At 41.7% G+C, this 18,826-nt stretch overlaps 3 protein-coding genes across 6 annotated transcripts; 1 reads left to right on the forward strand and 2 right to left on the reverse strand.

The window, feature by feature from the left end:
* Positions 1–622: 622 nt before the first annotated feature.
* Positions 623–5,117, reverse strand: LOC108194510 (uncharacterized). Of its 4 annotated transcripts, none has more exons than XM_064080815.1 (6): positions 4,929–5,117; positions 3,714–3,789; positions 2,104–2,320; positions 1,722–1,912; positions 1,447–1,499; positions 623–1,135 (listed from the first exon to the last, which is right to left on the reverse strand). In XM_064080815.1, exons 3-6 carry the CDS (start codon positions 2,134–2,136, stop codon positions 1,113–1,115), a joined length of 300 nt encoding a protein of 99 aa, XP_063936885.1. In that variant the 5' UTR covers positions 2,137–2,320; positions 3,714–3,789; positions 4,929–5,117; the 3' UTR covers positions 623–1,112. The 4 variants fall into 4 exon arrangements, 3 of the variants coding, with proteins under 3 accessions (XP_063936885.1, XP_063936884.1, XP_063936883.1); XM_064080814.1 differs by having other exon boundaries at positions 1,447–1,559; XM_064080813.1 differs by having other exon boundaries at positions 1,447–1,562.
* A 4,542-nt stretch (positions 5,118–9,659) lies between these two features.
* LOC108212585 (uncharacterized) lies at positions 9,660–14,426 on the forward strand. The gene has a single exon (XM_017384310.2). The coding sequence runs from the start codon at positions 9,660–9,662 to the stop codon at positions 14,424–14,426; it is 4,767 nt and encodes a 1,588-aa protein (XP_017239799.2).
* Positions 14,427–15,441: 1,015 nt separating this feature from the next.
* Positions 15,442–17,137, reverse strand: LOC135147741 (uncharacterized). Its single transcript, XM_064081048.1, has 2 exons — positions 16,272–17,137; positions 15,442–16,188 (listed from the first exon to the last, which is right to left on the reverse strand). The coding sequence occupies exons 1-2, from the start codon at positions 16,764–16,766 to the stop codon at positions 15,580–15,582; spliced, it is 1,104 nt and encodes a 367-aa protein (XP_063937118.1). The 5' UTR covers positions 16,767–17,137; the 3' UTR covers positions 15,442–15,579.
* Positions 17,138–18,826: the final 1,689 nt, after the last annotated feature.

Raw genomic sequence — 18,826 nt, forward strand, 5'->3', positions numbered from 1 at the left:
TTTACTATAGATGCAAAACAACGGTCATTATTTTCAATAAAGTAAATTAACAGTCGTTAATATTTAGGGTTTATATTTGGATTTTATAATGATTAATTTATAACATTTATACTTGAAATTAAATCGGCTAATGGTTAGGGTTTAGAAAAATATGGGACAATATTTTTTTAATTTTTTATTTCATAAAAACATAAAGAATTTTTAATTTTTATTACTAGTTGGAAACTAATAATATAGGAAGACTTATCTTGATTCTAATGTACAAGCAAAATAACAAACAATCATTTGTAATTGTCAAGTTATTTTAACAAGTTTGAAACTATCATGGAATCAATTTAATTTAATTGTATGGATACGTGCTACTACAGAATGATAATTTACAGTTTAAAATATATTATTATTTCAAGAATTGATTCTAGCGTAGAATCAAACTAATCCATTCTATAATAATTTTTTTAATTTACATGAAAATTCTATAGAAATTTGCAAGAAAATCTTTTCAAATTATATTAAAAGAATTATAAATAAGCTTGAAAATTTTTATGATTAAAATATGAAGACTGTTAGTCTTCATAAAGATGCAAGAAAATTTTATTATTAACGTCTCATATTCACTGCTGTATATATCATGACTACACATAAAGTCAACTTCACAACTTTACATAAAGACAATTTTGAGTTATACTCTTATTAACTCCTGATGAGCTATTTAACTGTTATTGAGCTCCTGATGATCCTGATGAGCTCATCAGGAACTAATATACTACCAAACTCCGAATGATGCTAAAATACTAAAACTCCTGATGTACAATAGCGCCAACATTCTGCAAGTGAGGAACCGCCGCCATGATCTGATCCTCTTCTACTGGCTTTAGGTAGATGATGCTCGACTAATGGTGACCCTGAGAGGCTCTCAATCACATATTGATCAAACAATGCATCCTGAATTCGATCTAAGAAACTGCTAACATGAAACGATGAAGCTAGAACCTTAACAAACAGTGTCTTTACAAACCATATCAAAGTCCCCACCATGAAACAAACCCAAGCTTTAGTCACGTAACTTAAGGCCTTACCATGATCAACCAACACGAATCTCCAAAAAATCAAAATCAAAGCCAACCAAATACAATTCCTGACAGCATGCCTTAAGTCATAAACAAAATAACGTACACGTTTCCACAACATACAATTAAGCTCAACAAAAAATACCACACCCGAATGACCCAACCTGCAGCCAGTCTCATTTCCAAATCAATCCAAATCCATAATTAATAATCCAAAACCAACAATATTCATATCCAGGTCTAATCGTAGTCATACCAAAGCATATCCTCATAAAACTTTTAAGAGACCAAAAGTCTCATGCTTTACACAAGCCAGTTATATAATTATATGCACTTATATTAGTAATTTTACATGAACATGTAATCAAATGAGGCAAACCTGGAGGGCCTTCAAAAAGAACAGCTCGGGGTCTGTTTGTCTCAAACTTGCACCTGGTTCCACGAGCAATATCATCATACACTTCGGGACTGTGTATGGCAATAATATGGTATCTTCTATTTCCCCGTGTAAAAAGTAAAAACAGATAAAATGAGAAGTCTCAGTTGACTTTTTCTTTGAAAACCAATTGACAAGTATATGTGTAAACAATTCATTACATAGCAAGCTCTATAGTATACACGCCAGTATGCCATCAACCATAATATGATGCATACCTTTTCTGCTGACTATAACCAGCTATATTTTCCCATGAAATTTCACTTTTTGACTCCCCCATATTAGGTTCGTCTACTCCATAGATTTTAATCCCCATGGCCTCAAGACTAGAAATAGACTTTCCTTTGGATGGCATTTGTCCTGGACTTCCCCTTCGCCTTTGTTCCAGGAATTTGTTTTGCGCTGCCAACTGCAATAAAGACACGAAAGCATCAAGCTCCTCAGGACTAAAACTTTCATCCTTCATGAACTCAATTTCCTGTATCAATTTGTACAAACAATAACTAAAAAAAAATCAGTATTGTTCTCTTTTCCTCCGAAAGATAGCATATTAAATTAAAGAAATTCTGTTTTATTTAATGGACTGAGGTGAAAATTTACTGCTTTATCAGAGCTGATGAGTGAACGGAACATGAGAATGCATATATTTTCATCTTCCTCTTCCTCTGACCATAGAGATCTGAACTTCTAGGAATTTCAGACCATGAAGAGCGCTGAGCAGCAGGTCAGTCAAACAGAAAGTGAGGATCTCAGCCTTTATTCCAGTTGTTAACATAATTTTGTTGATCATTTAAACTGAATTTGACAGCCTCCGAAACTGCAAGAGTTGAACAATAATTTTGTTATTAGTTCCCTGGAAAGTCAATACCAAATAGGAGGATTGGATCAATCAAGTCAAGATATGGACAAGTTTATCCAAAGAAGCTGCAAAAATGAGCCTCCATTCTCCTCTGATATAATAGCAAGAGAAAGAAAGAAATGCAAATTGATACACATAATATATAAGCTCTTCTAATATTACACCAAGTACTCATTTCGATGTATTTCGTATAGTACTCATCAAATACGAGATTTTTTGCTAGCTGGCTGATATCATAATAAAGAATAATGAGTGTCATATTTGTGACACCAAGTTCTTGTAGACGGCATACAAGCCAAGTAATTTTTACAAGCAGCTGAATCCAAAGCATGACATTTGGCCTCAAAAGTGGACTAGATACAATGTTTTGCTTCTTAAATATTTACAAAATCTGAGAATTAGCAAACAACATGAGGAAGCCAATTAATAATATTCTAGTATCAGGGAAATAAGCTCACTCTGTATCTTGCTTGCAAAGTTAGAGTATCTGTAGCTTTGAAAATAATGTCGTGACACGCTGTGTGACTAAATATCGGAGAGTATGAGCTAGTGAGATACTCTAACTAATAATAGTTCAAGCTGAATTTTCGACGATGACGCTAAACATACAATATCAAGAGGGAAATCAAATCTGTTACTAAGCCATGTTCGATCAGTTGCATCTGGCCAAACTAATCAAACTTATGAAAATCTGAAAAATCAAGACTCGGATATAATGAAACCCAAAAGATCATTTTAGACCTATGAATTCCAGTGGCTATCCCACAGCAAAATACCAAAATATAAAATACAAAAATTAAATAGTAATTTTTTTCTGAAATTTAAAAATTCTTGGGGTTTAGGGACATACTTAACAACATAAGAAATAATGCTTCCACTGTAGAACACAAAAAACATACACGAAATCAAGTTTATTCTATTATAGAATCATTGAATTTAGCACCTTACAAAATCACAGTTCTACAAAATTTGGTTATATTACAGAATCATAATTTATCTACAGCTCCATAAATATTGGTTCGTATAGAATCTTAATTTCATAACACCTCTCACTATAGAATCACAATTTCTATAAAATTTTGTAAACTCCATAAGTTCTGGTTCTATTACAGAATCTTTGTTTTAAAACGCCTTGTACTATACAACCACAATTCAATTAAAATTTGTTCTGTTACAGAATCATAATTTATCTACTGCTCCATAAATTTTGCTTCCATTACAAAATCTTAATTCCACAAAGCAAGAGGTTAAATATGAAGAGAAATTCCACTATACATGTCTGAACTAAACAAGGAGAAAAAACAATTAGCAGACCTGATTCAAATGAAATCAGAATGGACAAGATATGTACCTTGACTGATCGCTAGTGAAAATTTGGCCAACGAACGGTATCCAAGTCACCACTGCCGGTGATCGTGCCCATGCACCTACGTGATGCATAAAAGAACATGTCAAGAAGAAACAGTTAACAGATGCTTTCAATTTTTATAAGAGGACGCAACACTTAATTTAGGAGGGTATTTAGGCACCGAAAGAATTAAATCTACTACTCCCTCCGTCCCTTTTTATTTGTCACATTTGGTTTTGTGTCGCTCAAATTGACTAAAGTTTGAATGAAATTTATTAATATTCTATCAATTGACAAAATAAAAAAAATATGTCACCGGAAATAAATTTTAATCTACTTTAAGATGTAATTTTCAATTTTTTAAAATAATGTGCGAGTGACTTATAATCTTTGGTCAAAACTTAGTCAATTTGACCAACAAAAATAGAAATGTGACAACTAAAAAGGGACGGAAAGAGTAGCACTTAAAATTTTTGTACGATCCATAGTCCATACCTACAGACACTTGATTCTTCAGCTATAATCACAATTATACAAAATTTGTAGAATCTTTGTTTTAAAACACCTTGTACTATATAACCAAAATTCTACAAAATTTGGTTCTATTAAAGAATCATAATTTATCTACTCTTCCATAAATTTTGTTTCTATTTCAAAATCTTAATTTTAAAACACATCTTACTACAAAATCACAATTCTACAAAATTTGGTTCTATTACAGAATCTTAATTTTAAAAAACCTCCGACTACAGAATCACAATTCTACAAAATTTGATTCTATTACAGAATCATAATTTATATCTTCAATTCATTCACGCAACTTCAACCGGTTAATAAAGACATGATATACATGCTTCTACTATAGAAGCACAACTTCACAAATTTTGATTCCATTATAGAACATTAATTTTAATACAAAAACAAGCATTAACTAAATTCAGACAAAAACTAATTTCACAGAACTACATTAATGCTTCTACTCTAGAATCAGAATTTTACAAAATATGGTTCAAACCCTAAACTTTTATAAAACACACATAAAAATCAAATTAATTAGCTTATTTGTATATAGAATCAGAACTATGAAATTAATTCAGTCTTACAAACACATATGCATGTAGAATCATACCTAACCTACAAAAAAACATACACGTTTGTATCTTGCTACAATTTTTCATAAAAACAAGTCGAAATCAAAGAATTGACGATAACTAGTACCTCTTCCCCAACATGTCCTACTCGATGCTCATGATAATTCACAGAAACAAGTTCAAATCTGAGAAAATATGCTTACGATAACCTCCCTGTTTCGTTTTCTTCTTTCCTCTCTCGCGCTCTTTCTCTCGCTCTCTCCGTGTGTAATCGTGGGCAAGTGTGTGTAAGTGTGTAACTCTGGTTGTGTTTCAACTGTTTATATTTTTGTTTTAACTATTTTATTTAATCAAATCACAGCCGTTCCTTCAGATTAAGGGTTAGATTAGGGGTCTCCACGGTACTCCATATAAAATGGGTCTCCATAGAGTGGGACTCTATATATATATATATATATATATATATATATATATATATATATATATATATATATATATATATATATATATATATATAGATAGAGAGAGAGAGAGAGAGTTAAGTTCTATGGAGTACATAAAAACATTGGAGTATTGGAGTACAAATCATAATTTTTTAGTTTGATCCTATATAATATCTTTGATTATCTAAATTTTGATATAATCTATCATTTATAAGTTGTCTTGCACATAATTGTCAATTAATCATTAATATCTTTAAACTTTAACAAGTTTTAAGATTATTGTTCTGCTTATTAGTTATATTGCAGAACATAGAGTCCTATGATTTATAAAAGTAATTATTCTAGCATTTGATCACGATATTTATGTTGCAGAACATGATGTGCAGGTTGTCAAATATTTACAAATATTATTGGACAAAAAAAATTGAAATTTAGATGACTAGATTACATTTTATCAAACTTTGTACTCCAATACTCCAATTTTTTTTGTACTCCATATATATATATATATATATATGGGTCCTGTTCCCTGACAATTGATTGTCAGGGAAGATTTATCCAACATACTATTTCCCAGCCGTTGGATCGACGATCCAACGGCTGGGACAAAAGATTTTTTTTTTTTTAGTATCTGCGCTTTTTTTCCGCGGATACTGTTCTTTCCGCGAGATTGTAACGCGGACACTTCGGGGGTATCCGCGCATATTAACCGCGGATAACACAGAACACTGCGGTTGATCTGAAATCTTGCTCGCCTGTAGTTCTTGATTGGTGTTTTGGTGGAGATTTATGCTTTGTTAGAGATACGCAGCCTAGTCAGAGTAAAAAGGTAAATTTGTAGTGATTTTGAGATTAGTCTCTCTCTCCCCCCTCTCTTTGCGTGTGTATCAGTGTATATGTGTTTGGGGAAGGGGGTTGGGGTTTGGCACATTATTTGGTTTTTTTTTTCTGAACAAGATTGGATGGGTTTATGGGTTAATGTGTTTTTTCTGCTGTGTTAAATTTTCAGTTTGTATTATGAAATTCTTTTACTTGCTGAAAGTGGGGTGGTTATTTGACTTTTGATTATTTAAGTAGGTATTGTTGGAGAAGTGTTGGACTTTGTATAAATTTATTGTCATGTACTGAAGCAAGCCCACTGCTATGTGTTATCCGCGGTTAATATGCGCGGATACTTCTGAAGTGTCCGCGTTACAATCTCGCGGAAGGCACAGTATCCGCGGAAAAAAAGCGCGGATAGTAAAAAAAAAAATCTTTTGTCCCAGCCGTTGGATCGTTGATCCAACGATCCAACGGCTGGGAAACAGTATGTTGGATAAATGTTCCCTGACAATTATCAATTGTCAGGGAACAGGACCCCCAGATATAATAGCTATTATTATCATAAATTTTTAGTTGGGGCAAATGACTTGATTGTTCATTGAGAGATCAAATTAAGTTGACCAACAAGGATACTATTCGCCACATAAAATATTTATATATCAAATAACTTTTTATATTTTTAATAATAAAAAGTTACATTGTATTCAATTATTCAATTATCATTAATTTAGTAAGAGAAAATATACTATTTCTAATTTAGAGTATAGGGCTGTCAAATGTATAATGCCAATGTAAAAATCTGATCCGTATTTGAATTTATATCTAATATTTTTAAAATATTAATCCAATTTTTGTTATCTCCCTGTACAAGAACACAAATGATCGGCTCAAAATAGATGGATACTTGGAGATCAAAAGGCCCATTTCTACTAAAAAGCACAGCTTGAATGAATCCTTGACACTGTTTTGGACCGAATAAGGGGAAACCATTAATCATTTTTTATATTTTGGCAAGTGAGCGGTGAGCCCATTTATACTCAAAAGCTGAGAAAGAGTGATAATCACGAATTTTAAGCACTGATTGTTAGTCATGGAAAAGCAAGATACCCTAAACGAATCAATAATTGATTTAACAAAAGTAAATCGAATAATAATATTGATATTATTATAAAGCAAGACCCAACACTCAAAGTCTCTTGAATTATGTCTAAAATGGTGAAGTCAGTGCTAGCTTTAATGCAAAACACAATGGAACTGGAAAAAAATGAAGAGAATATCAAAGACTATGTTTTTGAAAAGCTGAAAGAAGTGGTGGTTTTCTTGCAGTACTGGTGGGAAGAAGTGATCCACTGGTCTGACAAGGTTTTTCCACCAGATTCAAGAGCAGACACACTTAGCCACTGGGTTCATGTTGCTACACCTTTTTTGATAACAGGGCTTGATAGGGTATAACCCGGCTAAGCAACACCCGGGTCCTTTAGAGGAGCCCCACCCCGGGTAGCCACCAACACCACAGGGCATCCCCAGCCTTGACAGGTGATACAACCCGGATATGATTGCTTACAAGGGTACATGAAACTTACTACTCACCCGGATACACATGTACCAGCCGACACCTGCTGCACAAAGCACAGACTGACACAATAAAGACAAACATAACGGTCAACTACTGGCGATAGGGACAAGCCAGGGAACATTCCAAAATACTACTTCTACGCTGACACCTGGACACGTGTAGGGGACCAAACCCCTACACGTGTAGGACCAGGATCCAGGTACGCACCCTTGAACCCTAATCCTTGGCCTATAAATAGACCAAGGATCAAGAGTTTAAGGGTTAACTCTCTCTTCACACTCATTTTACTCACACACTTGCACTCAGCACATATTCAAACACTCCAAGCCACCAACCACCAGCAACCACCACACACCACCTTCACCCACCACATATAGATAACACACTTTCTCTAATCTTTATCCTTCCGAAACCTACGCTTACTCTCACGCCGGAGGCGCCGCGGGGTCAAAACCCCCCTCCGGTGTTGTTTTGTAGGCTCCCATCCAGCAGCTACACCGCGGAATCACCAGCCACGGCGGAGGAAGGACCGGGATCGGAGATTGGCGTTATCATTTGGCGCTAGAAGGAGGGGAAGGTGTCCTCTGTCCTGTCGTCACGGTGCCACTGGACTCATCTCCTACAACAAGCCCCCGAAACGGGGGTCCGAAATCACACCTGTAAGCTCTCACCAAACACCCAGCTTCTCAAAACCCTCAGCCATGGCTTTTCTTGATATGTGCATGATAGAAAACCTTACCTGAACAAAACCCTAAATTTGTCTGTAGTAGAGCATGTTAGCAAACCCTGTCTGAGCAAAACCCTAATCTTGTCTGTAGCACATAAAATCTTTTGTCTCACACCTGCACACATTTTGTCACTTAACTATTTGTGATACTTCTGAAAATAGTAAGTTGACTACCTGTACACACTACTTCTGTCATCCTGTCACTATCTATACTATTTGTGGCACTACCACCAAAACAGCAACCATATACCCTGTGTGAGTTCTTGAAACCATGACAAAAAGGACACGCTCCCACCTGGGTCTTCCTCAGAACCCGGATAACCCTCAGACAGACCAGGACAACCCGAACCAGGATCATGCCTCAGGACCCCTTTTCACCCATGTGAACCCGGACGAGAACCAAGCAATCAACCCCAATGATGCACGGGTCACGATCGAAGCAAACCAGTACAAGTACACCGATGTCCCGGTCACCACCCTCCACCTGTCCCAGCTCACCAATGTAGAGTTGGCCGAAGCCATCCGGCAGTACCATGATCGTCGGGAAAGCAACCGCAGACTTGAGGACATCGGCGAATCCGAGGACTCCGGGAACAGCCGCCAATCCCGGGGTTCCGTCTTCGACCGGATCGGAGACAAAGCAAAGAAAAAGAAACAAAAAGAAAGTGAGGAAACCCGGCTAAAAATCTTGGCTGAAAGGAAAGAACAGATCCGAAAAGAGGAAGAGGAAAAACTTGAGCAAAAAATCGCCCTCCGGATCCAACTCGAAGAGGAGAAGTTGACAAAAGGGTCCCGGTCCAAGCGATACCGGAAGGAAACAACACCCGAACTCATCTCTGATGACGAGGATGAAAGACCAGGGCAAACCAACCTCAGAGACATGATCAATGAGCTCAACAGGAAAATTGGGAATGATGCCGGACTCGAAATTGGAGGAACCCTGACTCCGTTCAGCCACTCCTTGGAATCCATTCCTCGGCAAAAGGGCATGAAACACTACAACTTCGAATCCTTCAATGGACTAGGTGACCCGGAAGAACACCTGCACTATTTTGAACAGATAGCCCTGATCTACTACTACAATGATCTGACCAAGTGTCGTTTCTTCGCATCCACATTCAAGGGGGGGCCCAGAGATGGTTCAGCCGGATCCCCTCCCGGAGCATCGGGTCCTGGAAAGACTTCAGGGAAGCCTTCCTCAGAAGGTTCCGAGCAAACAAGACACATGAACTTCATATGTGTCACCTGGAAACGGTTCGTCAGTATGACAATGAGGCACTCTCAGATTACATGAAACGTTTCCAGGAAGCAATCAACAAAATCTCCAACCTGGATGAGCGTGAGGCTTTAAGCATTTTCAGAAGAAACCTAGACCCGGAACAAAATGAGAGATATGTGGTCGAGTTAATCAACAAAGAACCCCAAAGCCTGGCGGCTGCCTATGCCATGGCTGCAAAATTCATCAAAGAGACCGACGTACTCCAAGCCATGAGAATGACCAGACAGGGAAGCTCAAGAGGGAAACAGGTCGAGGATAGACCCAGAAAAGAATATCACCAGGACAAGAAATTCAAGCCAGATAGACAAACCAACTTCATCCAGCATTCAGGTTCTAAGAGAACCAGCCAACCAGGATCCGGGTCCAGAAGTGACCCCGGACCAAACAAAGCAACCAGAGAGCCAAAACCAGAACCCGATTGGACTCCGTTAAACAGATCCCGGGAGGATATACTCAAAGAAATCAGAGACAAACCCTTTTACTACCCACCAAAACCTATGCAGACTCCTCCAGAGAGCAGACCTGCTAACCGACATTGTGACTATCATGGCACCCACGGTCACAAAACGGAAAACTGCATATCCCTCAAATATTTCATTGAAGAGCAAATCAGCAAAGGCAACATGGGGCAATACATAGCCCGGAACACAGCAAACAAGGGAGAGGGTTCGGGGAAACAAAAGAACATTGTCAACGTAGTACTGGGCGGATCCTGTTCCCCTCCTCCCGGCCCGGACTCCTGTCAAGAAGTCATGTCCATCCAAGCCTTCCCTGAACAAGTCATTTCCTTCAGCAGCAAGGACTTCGAGGGTGTCACCCGGGGTCACGATCAGGCCCTGGTGGTAACCTTGGACATAGCCGAGAATGAGGTCAGACGGATCCTAGTCGACAACGGCTCTTCAGCAAACATCTTGTTTAAACATACCATGGACCGAATGCAACTAGGGAACATCCGGATGAACGACTACAGGGAGGACCCCTTATACGGATTCGGGAACAGCATTGTCCCGGTCCTAGGAACTCTTTACCTCCCGGTTCGTTTTGGAACAGCCCCAACCCAGGTCGTCCATATGATCAAAATCTGTGTTACAGACACTCCTTCCTCTTACAATGTGATCATTGGCCGCCCGGGTCTAAACAAAATCGAAGCCATCACTTCTGTCACGCACCTGAAGTTCAAATTCCCAACTTCTTTCGGGGTAGGCGAAGTCAAAGGAGATTCGGAAACAGCCGGGGTGTGTTACAGCCAAGCCTTGGTTATGGCGGAGACCCATATGGACAACAAGAGAAATGCTACCGTCTTCCAAAAACAGAGAAGTAACAAAAAACATCGACCCTACCCAAGAACAAACCCTAAGGGTGAAGTCCAGGTCATCGACCTAGACCCGGGCAGTCATAGCCCGGGAGCAGCCAATCCTGGTCCTGGACAAAGCAACCGGAAAGCAACCATGAGCTCAGCTCAAGATTTTGTGGAAAAGAACACTGACGCCCGGATCCAGCAAATGATCTCGGCACAAGAACTAACCAAGGTCGAAGCTGCGGTCGAGACCGAGTCGGTCCTGATCGAAAAAGACAACCCGACAAGGAAAGTCAAAATTGGAAAAGGCCTGGATACCGTTTTTAAAGAAGAACTCATCCAACTACTTCGAAGCTACGCAGATGTTTTCGCCTGGAGCCCGGACGACATGCCCGGGTTGGATGAGTCACTAGCAATGCACAGCCTGGATGTGGACCCCAAGAAGAAACCGGTCAAACAAAAACGAAGAAATTTTGCACCGGAAAGGCAGAAGGCAATAGATGAGGAAGTCGGCAAATTAATGAAGGCAGATATCATCTGCGAGATCAAATACCCGGAGTGGCTAGCTAACGTAGTCATGGTAAAGAAAGCAAACGGGAAATGGAGGATGTGTGTTGACTACACGGATCTGAATGCAGCATGCCCCAAGGACCCTTATCCTCTACCAAGCATAGACCAGCTTATTGATGCCACGTCAGGACACCTGATGTTAAGCTTTATGGATGCGTTCTCCGGGTACAACCAAGTTAAGATGAACCCAGCAGACATAGAAAAAACAGCCTTCATAACCCACAGGGCGGTCTATGCCTACAAACTAATGCCTTTCGGGTTAAGGAACGCCGGGTCTACATACCAGAAGGCAATGAATGAAATTTTCAAAGACCAACTTGGAAGAAATTTGGAATGCTATGTCGACGACATCATCTCTAAGTCAACATCAGTCCCGGGTCACATTTCAGATCTCAGAGAATGTTTTGAAAACATGAGAAGGACTAAGCTAAAACTCAACCCGGACAAATGCACCTTTGGGGTAGAAGCTGGAAAATTTTTGGGCTTTATGGTAAGCAACCGGGGTATCGAAACCAACCCGGAGAAGATTAAAGCAGTACAAGAGATGCAACCACCTCGGACTCAGAGAGAAGTCCAAAAGCTAGCAGGGTCCTTAGCAGCACTTCGAAGGTTTGTCTCCAAACTCGCTGAAAGATGTCTACCGTTCTTTGAATTGTTAAAAGGGGCAAAAAATCAGAAATTAGTAGAATGGAGCCCGGATTGCCAAAGAGCCCTTGATGAAATCAAAGCATATCTGTCCAAACCCCCAATCCTGACAAAATCCTTACCCGGAGAACCTCTCTACCTATACCTGTCTGCCGGTCCCTTGGCCGTCGGGGCAGCCTTGATCCGGGAGGAAGCCGGGCAACAGAAGCCTGTCTACTATGTCAGCCAAGTCCTCAAAGATGCGGAGACCAGATACCCCAACTTAGAAAAATTTGCATTCGCACTGATCACCGCATCCAGGAAACTCAGACACTACTTTCAAGGAAGAGAGATCAGGATTGTCACAGACCAACCGTTAAGGAAAATCATCCACAAGCCAGACATCTCCGGGAGGCTGGTGAACTGGGCAATCGAACTTAGCCAGTTCAGCCTAACATTCCTACCCCGGACAGCAATCAAAGTCCAGGTCCTGGCAGACTTCGTGGTGGAATGCAACTTCCCTGAAAACCAGACAACTCCCATGGAAACTGAACCAGAAGCCCCGGTACAATCTAACCCGGGGTCTTGGATGCTCCATGTCGACGGTTCCTCAACAACCGAAAGGTCAGGAGCCGGGCTAATCCTGAAGAGCCCGGATGGGTTCACCATCAAAACAGCAATCTCCTTCGGTTTCGCAGCAACCAACAACCAAGCGGAATACGAAGCCCTTCTAGCAGGGTTAAAATTAGTCCGGACCCTGTCTATCCGAAATCTCACCATCTACAGTGATTCCCAGATCGTGGTCAGGCAGACCAATGGAGAATACCTTGCCAAAGACCCGATCTTGACCAAGTATCAAGCCTTGGTAAAAAGCTATCTCACTCTGATCCCCGGGTGCAAGATCTTGCAAGTCAACAGGGAAGAAAATGCTGAAGCGGACAACCTCTCCAGGTTAGTCCAAAATTCAGCAGACCTGGATAGCTCAGTCTATTTCGAAGAATTGCACAAGCCAACAATAGAACATGAAGAAATTTTCGAAATCAACAACAACCCTACCTGGATGACTCCCCTGATCAACTACATAGAGAAGGGAGAGTTACCCGAAGACAAGGGGAAAGCACAACGGCTGAAAGCTAAGGCGGCCAATTTTTTTGTCGAAGAAGGAACACTCTTTCGCCGGACCTACTCATCCCCAATCCTGAAATGCATAGGTCCGGAGGAGGCCGAATACTGTCTAAGAGAAGTTCACGAAGGGATCTGTGGAGATCACATGTCGGCAAAAGGCCTGGCATATAAAATCATCCGGCAAGGCTACTACTGGCCAACTATACACCAAGACGCTATGGAATTTGTGAAAAGATGCAAGAACTGTCAGCTGTTCAGCAACGTGCCCCGGGTGAGCCCTGTCCTACCTTCCTCAGTTTTATCCCCGATCCCCTTTGCTGTATGGGGAATAGACATCATGGGACCCTTTCCCCGGGCTAAAGGAGACCTCAGATACTTGCTTGTCTCCATTGATTATATGACCAAGTGGGTTGAAGCCAAGGCAATGCGGACGATCAATCAGCAAGATGTCATCCGGTTCATGGACAACATCCGGATGAGATTCGGGCTACCAAGAGTCCTGGTCTCAGATAATGGACCCCAGTTCATAGGGTCGGACTTTGAAAGCTACCTGGCTGAAAGAGGCATCAAGCACAAGAAGTCCTCAGTCGCCTATCCTCAAGGAAATGGCCAGGTAGAGGTCACCAACCGGTACCTCCTGAGAGGAATTGAAAAAAGGCTAGAAGAAAGCAAGAGCAAGTGGCCAGAAGAACTACCTCATGTCCTCTGGTCATACCGAACTAGTCCTCGGACAAGCACCGGAGAAACCCCCTTCAAATTGGCCTATGGAACGGAGGCAATGCTCCCAATCGAAGTCGGGTCACCTTCACACAGAGCGATCAACTTTGATGAAATTGCAAATGAAGAAGGACTCCGGGTCAACCTGGACTTGGTAGATGAGGTCCGAGACCAGGCAATCGCAAGAATGGAAAAGTACAAAGAGAAGACCCGGGATCATTTCAGCAAAAAATCCCGGGTTAGGAATTTTCAAACAGGAGACCTGGTCCTACGAGACACCGAAGCCTCTGATCCAACCAACACTGGCAAGCTGATGCCTAAGTGGGAAGGCCCTTACAAAGTCAAAGAAGTCCTAAGGCCGGGCACCTACAAATTGGAGCATATGGACGGGTCAGAAGTATCCAACACCTGGCATGGTCTTAGGTTGAGGAAGTTCTATCAGTAAAATCAACGAGAAGGAAGGATCCTAGAAGACAGCCATATATCCCTAAAAAGCAATCATGTACTTTTGATCATTATCAAAGCTGTGTAATCGTCTGAATATCAATGAAGTCTTTTGCTACTAATGAATCTATATTGTTATTTACTTAGAAAATTTCTAAGGCAACCAAAAACATATTAAAGCAATCACCCCGGGAAAGATCTACCCGGGTCCATCCATTTCATTTACTTGGAAAAAATTCTAAGTCCAACATATTAAAGCAATCAACCCGGGTAAGCATTGCCCGGGCCCATCTATTTTATTTACTTAGAAAAATTTTCTAAGTGCAAACACATATAAAGCAATCAACCCGGGTAAGCATTGCCCGGGCCCATCTATTTTATTTACTTGGAAAAATTTCTAAGTGCAAACATGTATAAAGCAAACCAACCCGGGTAAACATTGCCCGGGTCCACCTATCTTATTTGCTTGGAAAAATTTCTAAGTACAAACATGTATAAAGCAATCAACCCGGGTAAGCATTGCCCGGGCCCATCTATTTTATTTCCTTAGAAAAATTTCTGAGTGCAAACATGTATAAAGCAATCCAACCCGGGTAAGCATTGCCCGGGCCCATCTATTTTATTTTTTTAGACCCGGGTAATCATTGCCCGGGTCCATCTATTTTATTTACTTAGAAAAATATTCCAAGTGCAAACACATATAAAGCAATCAACCCGGGTCAGCATTGCCCGGGCCCAACTATTTTATTTACTTAGAAAAATATTCTAAGTGCAAACACATATAAAGCAATCAACCCGGGTAAGCATTGCCCGGGTCCATCTATTTTATTTACTTCGAAAAATTTCTAAGTGCAAACACATATAAAGCAATCAACCCGGGTAAGCATTGCCCGGGCCCATCTATCTTATTTACTTAGAAAAATATTCTAAGTGCAAAATTATTCTCAAGCAGTCAACCTGGGCAAGAAATACGCTAAGCAAACAAAAACAATCGCGAATAAAAGATACAAGGAGATATCTGACGAAAGGCAACAAAAATATCCATAAACCCGGATCTACATAGACCCCGGGCAAACATCTAAATCCAAGAACAAGCAAGTTTAGAATTACAGAAGATTGTTTCTCAAGTGATCAAAAGACTAAGGATAAAACAACTAAGTAGCAGGGGGAAGGTTATTTGTCTGGAGAGCCGCATCAACGGGAGCAACCGGGTTAGCTGGAGCGATGAAGCTCGGAGAAGGACCCTCAAAGGGCTCGGGTTCACCCTTGCCGGCAGAAGCATCATCCCTAGCCTGGATATAAAGATTGATGAAGCTGTTCAAATCGGCCACCGGGTCCGTTTTAATGTGCCTCTCGGCAACATTCCAGCATCGGACAACCTCCGCAGCGGCAGCATTGGCCAGGGCACCCTTATACTCTTCAGACTCCTTGAAATCAGCAATCACAACTTCTGGTTCCTTTCGGTCCTCGAGTTGTTTCTTCAGCTTCCCCACATCCTCCTCGAGTCCGGCCACCCTCTTCTCAGAATCACCCGCCCGGGTCTCAGCCTCCTCCAGTTTCCGCTTCCACTCAGCTTCCAGTCGGGTTTCGGCCTCCTTCACCCGCTTCTCCAACTCGGACTCCAACTTCTCCTTAGCCGACCTCTCCAGGGCCAAGTCCGACTCAGCTTTCCGGGCTCTCGTCCCAAAAGTCTCAGCAGTGTCCCTTTCCGACTTTATCAAGTTGAAAGCAATGGTATTAAACCCGGCTAGACGAGACCCCAGCTGCAAACACCGGATTCACAGGATCAGAAACATACATAAGAAAGAGCATACAAAAGACAACACAAAAGTGAAGACATACTCACCTGACCCCAAAGACTCCCTAGTTCCTTGAAAGTGCTCACCATCCCGGAATCATCCATCCTAACCCAGTCTTCCTCGGTCGGAATCTCCGACATTATCTTAATTATTTCCCGGGCAGAGTACTTCCCGGCACCAAGGGGAACCCGGGAACCTTCCCCGTCATCATCTTCATCATCAGAATCCGAGTCAGAATCCAGCAAAACCCCTTTTCCCCGGCCAACTTTGGGAACTTTAGCAGGGGCCTTCTGCGCCGAGACCTGTTTCCTCTTCCTCCCCCGGGTCACCAACTCTTGGCTACCGGCTTCCACCACCTCCTCAGTCCCTCCCAAAGCAACTTTCTCCATTGCAGCGCTTGATTCACCGCCGGTTGCCTCTTGCCTAGAGGACCCGGATTCATCATTCTTCCCAGCTCCGGTCTTAGGCTTAGGAGTAGGCTTGGGGATCGAATGAATTCCCCCCAGGTTCCTCAAAGCAGCAGCAAAATGTTCGTTAGCCATACTCTTCCACAGATTTTTATCAAAATATGGCAAACCTGCAGACAGACAATGACCGGGTTAGAAAGCATAGCAGATAAGGTAACACATATACATAAGCAACAGACAACCTGAGTTACTTAACAGTTCCGAAAAGCGAAAAAGGGCAAGAAAAATACAAGTACACAAAGCATATGAAGACGACCCGAGTAAGAGGATTACCCGAGCTACTTAACAATCCTAGGAAACAAAAGAAGAAAACAAGTATGGAGGGACTCTAACTAAACAGTCTGGATTGTACTTACATCCCCATTCGTGCAATTTATCAAATTGCATGAAAGTATCCCGGGTCAACTGCTGCCCGAGACACCCACAGAACTCCCTAAGCTGATCCCGGAACTTCCCGGATGCACCCGGGGCGTCGGAATTAGTCCTGACTAATTAATCATCCGTAACAAGATATGGCATATAGTGGATATCCAAACCTTTCAACATTAACACTTCACGATTCCAATTCTTCAAAGAAGACTGGTGCATCACCGGTTTCAGGAACCCGGGTCCAAAACCGCATTCTTTAGACCGGAAACGAAGCTCATACAGTGGTTTCTCCCCGGACTTCTTGAACTGGAAGAGAATGTGGAAAAGTTTGAACGTAGGTTGATACCCCATCTTGTTACAAGCACACAAAAACCAGGTCATCAACTTAATGGCGTTCGGAGTGATCTGCATCGGGGAACATTTATACTCGTACTTACAGAGGTGCCTGAAAAATAAGTGCCACCTCGGGTTCCACCCGGACCTCAAATGCTCCATCCACACCGGGATGAATCCATCGGCGGGACGGTGGAAAATCTTCTCCCCGGGCTCAGGGAACCTCCACTCAACCGCGTCCGGGAGCTGGAAGGCAACCCGGATCAACCGATCCTGAGCTTCCCACGGCAACTCCCTAAAGGAACTCTTCACGGCATAAGGAGGCCGGGAAACAGCATACTCCTTAAACCGCTCGTCAAACTCCTCCTTTTTATAAGGGCCTAGAGGACCATCCGGGTGCTTAAACTTGTAAAAAGAAGCTATGCCCCGGTAGAATTCCCTCTCATCGGCCAGTGGCGCTTTGGCAATAAAATAAGACTTTGTGTCCATCCACATACCCTCCGGGGTCATGATCACTTGCTTCCCCTCGGCCTTGGCCACCTTTTGAAACTCCGACACGACCCTGGATGCAGCTATCTCCCTCTCGGCCATCTTTTCACGAGCACGATCTGCTAGTGATTGACGCTCGTCCGTGTCACTATCACTTGAATACTGTCCGGGCACACCGGAAAAGGCAATAATATCTCTCTTGGCCCTCTTATGGATCCGGACCATAGACCTAAAGGAAAACGAGAGCCCGGGTCAGTTCAAAATTCAACCAATTTTATTACAAATTTTATATAGGTCCGGATCCTGCCTAAGTCTACGTGAAAAGCAACAAGTCAAAGAACTACTAGAATACAACCACAGCCACCCGGACTCACCAAGAGAACCTACCCGGGTCCCGTTCTCATATCTACAAGGAGAGAAGACTCCTAGTCACTGAAACGCTACCCGAGTCCCGAGCCTACAACCGCACTATCATGGAAAAGTTTACAAGTACCAAGAAACAACAAGACCTCTACCCGGGTACTCCCCCCCATCCACATAAAAACCTTCATGCCACCTACCCAACCCGGGCAAGAAATCCCTACCCGGGTTCAGTCAAAACCCCAAGAATCCCAACAGCCGCAAACAGTTTCTAAATCATTTCAAACCAAAATCATAGATCAAACTTCAAACCCTAACCGCTATACACATATACATACATATATCCCGCCAAGAACACAAAACCAAAATCCAGAAGCTAAGAACTCCAAAAACCAAGCCCAAGTTCACAGCAACACCCAAACTCGAACCACAAAACCCAAGAGACACCATAAAACCCCAAAATCAAACCACCCACCAAGCGTGTGATCTAATCTACCGAAAAAAACGAAACACCAAAACGAAGAATGCAAAGAAGCACGGCAAGTGTAAGCACGAAATCAACGAAGTACGGACGAAGAAAACAC

The sequence above is a fragment of the Daucus carota genome, chromosome 7 (assembly GCF_001625215.2).
Source record: "Daucus carota subsp. sativus chromosome 7, DH1 v3.0, whole genome shotgun sequence".
Classification (NCBI taxonomy): Eukaryota; Viridiplantae; Streptophyta; class Magnoliopsida; order Apiales; family Apiaceae; genus Daucus; species Daucus carota.

Bases quoted from the DNA above. Each gene is read 5' to 3' on its own strand.
- LOC108212585 (XM_017384310.2), top strand. From the start codon at position 9,660: ATGAAACGTTTCCAGGAAGCAATCAACAAAATCTCCAACCTGGATGAG.
- LOC135147741 (XM_064081048.1), bottom strand. From the start codon at position 16,766: ATGGCTAACGAACATTTTGCTGCTGCTTTGAGGAACCTGGGGGGAATT. The intron at 16,189-16,271 runs GTGAGTATGTCT...CGGTGTTTGCAG, and splicing joins TAGGGAGTCTTTGGGGTCAG to CTGGGGTCTCGTCTAGCCGG.
- LOC108194510 (XM_064080813.1), bottom strand. From the start codon at position 2,136: ATGTTCCGTTCACTCATCAGCTCTGATAAAGCA. The intron at 1,913-2,103 runs GTAAATTTTCAC...TCTTTATTGCAG, and splicing joins TCATCAGCTCTGATAAAGCA to TTGGCAGCGCAAAACAAATT. The intron at 1,136-1,446 runs GTTTGCCTCATT...GCATGCTGTCAG, and splicing joins TCTTTTTGAAGGCCCTCCAG to GAATTGTATTTGGTTGGCTT.